At 38.3% G+C, this 8,819-nt stretch overlaps 2 protein-coding genes across 5 annotated transcripts; one reads left to right on the plus strand and one right to left on the minus strand.

Moving 5' to 3' along the window:
* Window positions 1-41: 41 nt before the first annotated feature.
* On the plus strand, window positions 42-1,348 carry LOC106641234 (uncharacterized). 2 transcript variants are annotated; one of them, XM_014355574.2, is made up of 6 exons: window positions 42-285; window positions 362-410; window positions 492-594; window positions 677-748; window positions 815-1,126; window positions 1,188-1,348. In XM_014355574.2, the coding sequence occupies exons 1-6, from the start codon at window positions 72-74 to the stop codon at window positions 1,332-1,334; spliced, it is 897 nt and encodes a 298-aa protein (XP_014211060.2). In that variant the 5' UTR covers window positions 42-71; the 3' UTR covers window positions 1,335-1,348. The 2 variants fall into 2 exon arrangements, with proteins under 2 accessions (XP_014211060.2, XP_014211059.2); XM_014355573.2 differs by having other exon boundaries at window positions 677-1,126.
* Window positions 1,349-3,092: 1,744 nt separating this feature from the next.
* On the minus strand, window positions 3,093-7,418 carry yrt (erythrocyte membrane protein band 4.1-like yurt). 3 transcript variants are annotated; one of them, XM_089597067.1, is made up of 8 exons: window positions 6,701-7,418; window positions 6,467-6,614; window positions 6,181-6,357; window positions 5,407-6,103; window positions 4,873-5,365; window positions 4,313-4,529; window positions 3,984-4,273; window positions 3,093-3,454 (listed from the first exon to the last, which is right to left on the minus strand). In XM_089597067.1, the coding sequence occupies exons 1-8, from the start codon at window positions 6,851-6,853 to the stop codon at window positions 3,323-3,325; spliced, it is 2,307 nt and encodes a 768-aa protein (XP_089453193.1). In that variant the 5' UTR covers window positions 6,854-7,418; the 3' UTR covers window positions 3,093-3,322. The 3 variants fall into 3 exon arrangements, with proteins under 3 accessions (XP_089453193.1, XP_089453192.1, XP_014211058.2); XM_089597066.1 differs by having other exon boundaries at window positions 3,984-4,529; window positions 4,873-5,327; window positions 5,363-6,103; window positions 6,701-7,417; XM_014355572.2 differs by having other exon boundaries at window positions 3,093-3,457; window positions 3,984-4,529; window positions 4,873-5,327; window positions 5,411-6,103; window positions 6,701-7,415.
* Window positions 7,419-8,819: the final 1,401 nt, after the last annotated feature.

Consider the following 8,819-nt stretch of genomic DNA (forward strand, 5'->3'; position numbering starts at 1 on the left):
GTGCACAATCGTATGGTGCTCCGTAATCCGCGTACATTTGTATAAGACCAAAGTGACCAAATGTTCGAAAGATGCCGAACGTCAACGAGAGTGATCGCTTGAGCTTGGCGTCTCCGTTGGGCAACACGTCGACACTGATCATATCCGGGCGAGGCACGTCCACGCCGATATGCAGCCCGGATCGGTCGTTCCTGCGCATCTCGCAGCCACGATTCGTCGATTACACTCGCAAGATCAAGCTGGAGTATCACCCCGACCTCGATAATACATCAGAACCGATTTTTGGTACATGCATGGCTTTTTTTTCCCCCCCATCACCAACGCCATCCACTTGTTGGCTAATTTTCTTTTTGTTTCCAAGGATTAGTCAACTTGCAGTCGTTGAGTGACATCATAAGACGCGAAGAACAGTACGTAAGACACATTATAGGCTTGACGTGATTTCGCGCTCGAATTTCCAATGTTCTCTGTTGTTTGTTTTGTTCACAAAGGGCCAAAAAGGAGAACGCGATCGTAAAATTTAGCGACCAATTGGATAAGGGCTCCTCCGACCCGGACGTTACTCGTATCGGTAAAAACAAGGATGAGCGATCGGTAAGGAAAAAAAAAAAAAAAAAAAAAAAAAAAAAGAAATCGATCAATTCAAACGATGGCTACTAACACGTGATTTTTCAAGGACTCGCCGCGCGCGAGAAAGACAAACGCCTCCAGTCGGAGACGGTCGAGAAAATCGAGCATCTACTCCAAGGTACACGGGCAAACACAAAAACTCGTTGTTGGTAGCTCTTATGTTCATTCGATTATCCATCAACAGCCCAAACGAAGGTCCGACCGTCTCGACAGCAAAAAGCCGGGACTGACGCTCGTCCCGAAATGCCCAAAGTCGCCGAAGCTGTTGACGGCCATGAGGGAGAAGTTGAGGCAGAATCGGGAGCGCATTCGCAAGGAGAACCAAAAGTTGGGCATCGCGGGAGACAAGCACCTTCCGCAGCAGCCCAAGAGAGAGAAAAACCTCGCGAGGTTTGCTGCCATTTCGAAGAACAAGTACACCAAGTGTAACGCGTATACCGTGACTCGGATGGAAAACTCGAAGAAGCGAAACGAATCGCTGGATAATCATAACAAAGTACGTATACCCGTTGGTTGAGTCACATGCCGATTTTAACTTTTGCATAATATCGTTTCAGCGAGGCGCAGCCGATAATCGGATCAAGCCTTTCAAAGCTCAGCCGATAAGAAAATATGTACCCCTGCCGGCCGCTCGATCGCGCAGTATAACGATCCCACAGTCTCCCAAGTTGGGCAGACGTCGAACGCATAATCTAGCTTGTTGACTTTTTTTTTTTTTTTTTTTAAACCAATTGATTTGTGTACTCTAATAGGTGACACGAATTTTTGCTCTTTTGCATGGAGTCGCCAAAGGAGTCATTGGAAAGATAAACAAAAAAAAAAGATGTGTTTTCACGTGAGTTTCCATATCAATTAAGAAATTACGATTAAGTTAGGTGTCGATTTTTACAAAGGCGACTTTAAAACAATTACTGTAGACTATGACAAGATTATGTTCCTGTATTGAAATCACCTTAGTTCTCTAGTGCTCGAAATCTCTCATAATTTTTTTTTTTCATCATTTGTGGACGTTGCATGTAATGTAGTATGGGTTTTTTAATTACGAGACTTTATTTTTAATGCAGTTTCCTTAAAGTATAATAAACGAACGAATCGATTAAAATTATTGTCTATTTTTATTAGGACATGTTGTAAAAGACATACATACTTATTCCAAAATCATGAGTCGACATAATTCGGATAAAAGTTTTTAAAACAATATTTTAATAACCTGTTTACCAACGATCATTGATTTTTTTGTAAAAAATATCTCACTCCATTCTTTCATTGATTTGCCGTTGAAAAATTGATGAATCGTGATTCCATCTAGTTCTTTATTATGAAATAAAAAGCAGATGTGAGTAAATTTTACATTTCAAGCGAAAATTCATCAAGCAGTGAAAATAAAGCAGATTTTTTTTCACCTTTTTTCGTAAATATTACGTCTACATAAGGCAACTTGTGTTTTACGTACTATATACAAATATATATATATATATTTTTTTTAAAAGCCGCAATTTACATAATATAATAAAACTTTATAACAATGCACATAAAAACTCTAAATATATTGCAGTCCTGTTTCATCATGTATAATAATTTAATGTGATTGATGCTTTAAAGTATACACCAAACGCATTACCTTTATGTATTCAAATACAAATAATAAATGCATGACTATGTATACGAGTCGTATTTCATACAGTTAATGCTTGGCTAAATTTTAATACAGAGATCAGGAAGGGAATGTATCGTTCAGAGAAAAATGAAACTTTAAAATAGACTTTAAGTACTAAGTACAAATAAGTAAATAAATGTAAAATATTTTCTTTCTCTTTTAATACTGCGACACAAGTCAGTAAATTTTAACATTCAATTTTTAATCTTTATTTACACCGATTGGAAATATTACGCAGCCAATATTGATTTAAAGTTTATTTTGGATAAACTTCTTTGTTGTGTAAATAAAGAACTTACTTAAATACAATACATCTCACTTCATACTTTGACTAATCTCTACTTCACCTGAAAAAGATGATTTTTTTTTAAAACTGTATAACATTCGTTGTTACACCAAAGTAAGTACAAATTTTAGAACAAGTATTTGTAGGCACGTTAAAATTTTTTTTTTCACCTAGTGCAAAATGGTATAAAAAACTCATTCCATTTAGTCAGGCCACGTTCTCTCGTGTCGTTAATTTGTTTAAAAACGTATAAATTCCAGTCTTCTGAGGAATTGAAGAAAATTCTTAATAAAAAAGATTTTAGCTGGTTTTTTTTTGATTCCTTAAAATGACGATAAAATCACAGTTTAAAAAAAGTTTCGTTTCGTAAAAATTTGTCTCTTATCATAATAAGAAATACTATATCTTTCGTGAAACATGGCACACGATCTACCAGAGCCTGAAATTTTTTTTTTCTCTCAACATACATATTTATATGCATGTATGTTTTGACAAATCCATACTTATGTCTACAAGCAATGGTAGCACCAGTTAGGAAAGATTGCTCAGCACACAGAAGAGAAGTGTAGTAACTTCCTGCAATTTGTAGAAATCATTATGGGCAACACATACCTTGATTGGATGCAAAGCTCAAACTTGACAGTAGAATATTCAGCAACTCTGTGTTATAAATAGTAATACTATTCTGCTGATTTGTATTCTTCTGTGACGTTATGCTAATAGGTGAACCGACTTTGAGAAGGAAAGGCCTAAAGCTGTGTCGTAATAACCGTCTTGCGAGTTATTACAGTGTGCTTTGTAGGGGTGTTTTGTGTCGTCGTTGTAGTTTGAGCTGGATCCGCCACCAACCAAGGACTGATGTCTGACGCTGCTGGAGTATTCTCCTGTAATCATAATAAAACATTTTTTGAAAAAAACCGACAAAAATGCAAGTGCAGGATTCAGAAAAAGTTTTTCTTTAATGAAATTCTTATATTTTCAAGAGAGTTGTCGATTTTAAAAAGGAAAAAAAAAAAAACAGTTAATTGATACTTTAATTCGTAAGTTACTAAGAATAGTAATAATGTATGAGACTTCAAATAACTGCCCGTTTTATAAGATGATCTCATCCATTAGACGAGTAGTGAGTCATATACAAGATTTTTTCATTTTCTCATACTTTGAAGAATGCAATGATAATCTTCAATTCTCTATCTCCAATGAACAAGTGTAATTTTCAAACGGAAATATCGTCATGAATTTCCCAGGAGTTATAGTTAAAAAAGATCTCACTCTAGAGTCATTTAGTTAAAATAGAAAAAAAAAAGAAAAACAATGATTATAATGAAATACAATAATTCACTAGCCAGAACGTACCAACACAAAAATACAATACAAAAAAAAATCAGCGCAAGCGGTTTTATAGCTTACTTTGTGGGTGAGGGTGGTCGTGGTGGTCTGTATCTCCTCTGTTTTCACAACTCTCGTACCATTGACAATAGGCATAACTGCCGAGTCTGTCTTGTCCTCTTTTGGTGGTTCCTCGAAAACCGGAGTTTTGAGAGTCGGAGTAGTTGGGGTAGGAGTTGGAGTAGGAGTTGGGCTGAGGTCGGAAGCAAAAGGATTGAGCAGTCCAAAGAAAGGGTTTGAGTCGATGAAAGGGTTGGTGTTGACTTTCTTTTCCTCTGGCGTTTTTACCGGTTCTAAAGACATGAGTTCCTCTGTGATGGGCTGCACAGCAGCCGCTGCAGCAGCAATACTTTCTTCCCCGTTGCTAGTAATAAGCGACTCGTCCAGGTTTGTGAATGGATTGAAAGGATTTTGTGATCGATTTACCACTTTTGGAGTAAAGGGAGTTGTCTTCTGTTGAATCTTGCCCCAGCTATCGAACGAGAAGTGAGTGACTGTGACCGCGTCATCAACAGGCGTGGGACTCGACGATATTCCACTCACAGAGAGCGTCAATTTATCGCCACCCTAAATCGCAGGAGAAGCAGAAAAGCAACAACATGTAAATTAGGGTACGTACACCTCGAGTCACTCTATGCTTGTTGTTTTAGGAAATAATAATCTTCTAGACAAGTTTAAATAGTGCTTTTTTAAATACCACTAAACTAAAAATTTAAGAAATTTTTCTTTAAAACTAGGTTTTTTATTTATTTATTTTTTTTTTAGACTCTTCAGGCTCAAGGTGTATCCCTGTTTTAAGCTGGCAACAAAAAGCGACGACACAAAAAACTCATAAATTATGATAACCAAAAACAAATGAGTAACTCCACATGAATAAATCATGAACCAGGTAATACAAATACAAACTTACCACTGATACTATGGTTGCCGCTTCAGCTGACAACTGTGACTTATCCGAAATAGCAGAGGGTGTTTCAGACGTGGAAATCGATACCAAGTTCGAGTTCTTTCCCTGTTCGAGAACCTTTGCTTTCAGGATATTACACTTTAAAGATTCCGGGGGTATTGGCGTACGAGGCGTCAAAGCTGTTGCACCAATCACCTGATTGTTGGGAACAACAGGTGTCAAAGGCTGACAAGCCACGTTATCGATAGTCAAGCTCGTTTTCATCAGATCAGTTTCCTTTTGACTGCTAGCTACTGCTGCCTCGTTTCTCGGCTCAGGAGGCTGCTGTTCTTTAGCTAGACTCTTAAGAATCGAATCCACCAGAGGCGACGATGCGCCCTTAACGCTACTATTATCGGACACTGAGGACTTTGCACTGCTACATCTGCTGGGCTGTCTCTCTAACGGCTCCTCTTCAGCTGTAAACGTAAATATCAAATATATATCATAGTACGATCTATCGAGTGTTTAAAATATAACAATTTTAAGAGTTTCTGCTCACCAGATGACAATTGCGGCGTCTGGTCTTGCACCTGACGCTGCCTATCTCTAAGAACGTGACTCTGCCGGCGAGCGTATCGCTGACTGGGTCTTCGTTCGAATTGCACCGTGCGACGAGCTCTATTAAGCTGAGTCGTCTGAAATTCAGTCTTGCCGCTGTAGCGGAAGCGCGAGCCCATGCGGAACAAGTTTTGTCGACCGCTGGCACCTTTGACGGGTGCGCGCAGTCTGAAGAATGCATGGTGCTCGACTGCACATTTCCATAAATGCTTGCAAGCCTTTTCATTCGTTAAACGGAACACAAACGTGTGCTCTTGTTCGCGGCCCTCGTCGTCTTCCTCGACCACGACTAGAGTCAATTTTTTCTTTTTAAAATCCAGTCTACCGATTTTCGGCCAAAAAAATAAACCAATTTTTTGGCTTCCCTCGAACACAAGGATACCTGTGGGCGTTAGACCGAGCGAGTACTCGCACGAGTCCTTACCCATGACAGTGTGCATGTCCACGCCATACATATCGAGCCATTTGGCTTTTCCCAGGTACGCAGACTCTGCTTGAGCTGGGCTGAGTCCAGTGCACTTTTTAAATTCTTCTAAGATTTCCAACTCCAACTGTTCAGTTTGGTTTGGAACAAAGCGAAATTCCGACACTGTAGCTGCTGTGTGCACTGTTGGATCATAATCTCCTAGTTCAGCTGGAAAATAAAAGTTAAGGTTAACTGTTTGATTCTCTAAGATTGATGTACATCTATTTTATAAAGGTAGGATTTACATTGTAATGTCAGTGCAGCAAGTTGCACCAAAATTTGATGGGGACAGTAGAGCTTTCCTTCCAGAACATCCTGCTTGAGTTGCAAAAAGAATTGATACCGCGTCAACTCTTCCCTCAAGGTGTTTGGTTCGGATGAATAAAACTTTACTTTTAACCTTAACGTGTAAGGTGGCCCAACTAAAAAAAAAAAAAAATAAAATAATGCCAATGTAATTTAGTTAATCCATTCATCGATCAATGCTGCAAAAAACATTCACACTCCATGCATGACTGATGTCCCACTTACTTTTAACTTGTTTTTTTATCGGCTTTGTCGGATCAAGCCAATGCTGAACGTTATTGCTGTCGGTGTACTGCAGGCCAAAGTAATCCTTTTCAATAAGGTCCAAACTGTAGAATACTTGCTCATAGAGATCATTGGCCAGTGCTTTTTTCTGCAAATCAAAAAGAACGGGATATTTGATGTGGAAAAAAAAAAAACCCAAAAACCCGAGCGTCACAGATGATAACAAATACCCACCGACAACTCGATCGACAGATCGGCACCGTCCAGCAAAATAACACGGCACTGGACGATATTTTTGTTGCTGAGCAGTCGCTGATTCTTGATCTGGGACGAGTTGTTCTGGCCGCTGACACTGCGGGCCCGGCGTCTCGACAGGAACCTCAGCATCGTTCACTCTCGCTTGCAGTACACTTCACAGCAGCATCAAAGAGATTAATTACAATAACACAACAGCAGCAATAAGCTTCACTCTCTCACGAAGAAGAAGCTCGACGACGACGCGGCAGCTCCGCCCTGCTGCAGCAACGCGGCGACATACCTGCTCGTTGATATGCAAGCAGGTATATGTGTGTATACGTCCTCTTCTTTGCTTCTCGACAAAAAAAAAGACTTCTCTCTGGAGCTCCGCCACTACTTACTTGGCTTGGCGATACGACACTGTTATACTTGCAGCGATGATCGGCGATCTGCTACTGCTACAGCTACACCCCCACGCCGCACACATCCACGGAAGTTCTGCTTCAGGCAGACACTTTAAGAGGTATAAGGATCTGAGAGGCGAGCTGTTGTTAGGTAGCAAGATTCGCAACTTAGCGAACAGGTATATATCCTCCTACTCGTCGTCACGGCGACCTGTTTTCGTTAGGCGCAAACGTATACAAGAATTAATGACAAAAGCCTAGTTGCTCTCCGTGTGAAGGTAATTATATTATTATCATTGTACACGGAAAGCGAGAGCTGACGAAACTGTATTGTTTTGCTTCTATTATGAGCACAATATACATAGGTGTACAATACTTACAGGTATATATACTTATAACCTTAACTCTTTTTATAAGTGTGCCTATGACGTGTGTGTGTGTTCCACTCTTCACATATAGCATACGGATAAGATAAGTATAATGACTATAATGAGTTAATGAGTGTAATGATCTAAGAATTCTAAGTGTAATATACACCACAGTATCTCACACATACACAAATACTAAAATGATGAACTAATAGATCGACTATCGACATATCGATACAAATCGAGTAACAATTAAGTATACGCGGCGGTAGGTATATAACTTTTTTTTTTTAGTTTTGAATCAATGTTAAGTACAATATCGATTCTCATTTTCGAAAAAGCAATTCTCCAATGAATTCTGTCGATTCCTTACTTTTTTGACATTTCATTTCATTAGAAACAAAAATCGATTTGCGCCAAATGTGATATTCATCCAAATTAACATGTAGTCAGATCGGGTCGTCTACGAAATTTGCACTAAATTCGCCCTTGCATTTGGAACTCGAATACTTAATGGGGAATCAGAAAAAAAATAAAATGAGGTGGTAGCAATAAAAAATAGTACATATCTCGATGAGGCTTTTAAATCGTTTTATTTTTTAATTACAAAAAAAAAGTCAATAATGATACCCTATAAAAATTTTATTACAGCAATTAACATGTAATTTTTAAATTTTCATACCTAAATTACTACATGTAAAATGAAATATTTAAGAAATTAAAAAAAATACTGATAAAAATGATCGGATCAGAACAATTCTAAAATAGAACAATCATCATCATCGTCATCATCTTGGATCATCTTACTTTCTGATTCATTTAATATGCTTGAAAACGTGTCTTTTAAATTGTCAAAAACAATATTTGGGGAACAAAAAAAAAGCAATTTGAAATATTCTTCATGATTTTTCAACAGTGCTCGCTTTAATGGTGTATTTCCAGATGCATCAACTGCATCAACGTTTACACCATGATACAGGAGTGCACAAACAATTTCAAACTTACTTACAGCTACGTGAAGTGAATTGCCTTTTTTTTTATCTGCATAATTCATCTCAGCCCCGTGTTTAATTAAAAGGCTTATCTTCTGTATGGTGTCGTAGCTACCATGATCCAATAGTAACTTAACTATATCAATGTAGCCCAGCCACATTGCATCTTTTAGAATATTGTTACCGGCATCATAATCAACTCCCACGTCAAGAAGAAAAGCTATATTGATTCAGGATTTTCCAAAGCGTAATACAAGGGACTGTATTTTCCAAGATTAGATTTGTATTTGTTTGCACCCCAATGCACTAGTGGTATTTTATTCGTTATTTAATAAGTAGGTATAAGTAATGG

Source organism: Copidosoma floridanum, unplaced genomic scaffold (genome assembly GCF_036245765.1).
Source record: "Copidosoma floridanum isolate Cflo_tuat_1 unplaced genomic scaffold, Cflo_Japanese_pri ptg000030l, whole genome shotgun sequence".
Taxonomy (NCBI): Eukaryota; Metazoa; Arthropoda; class Insecta; order Hymenoptera; family Encyrtidae; genus Copidosoma; species Copidosoma floridanum.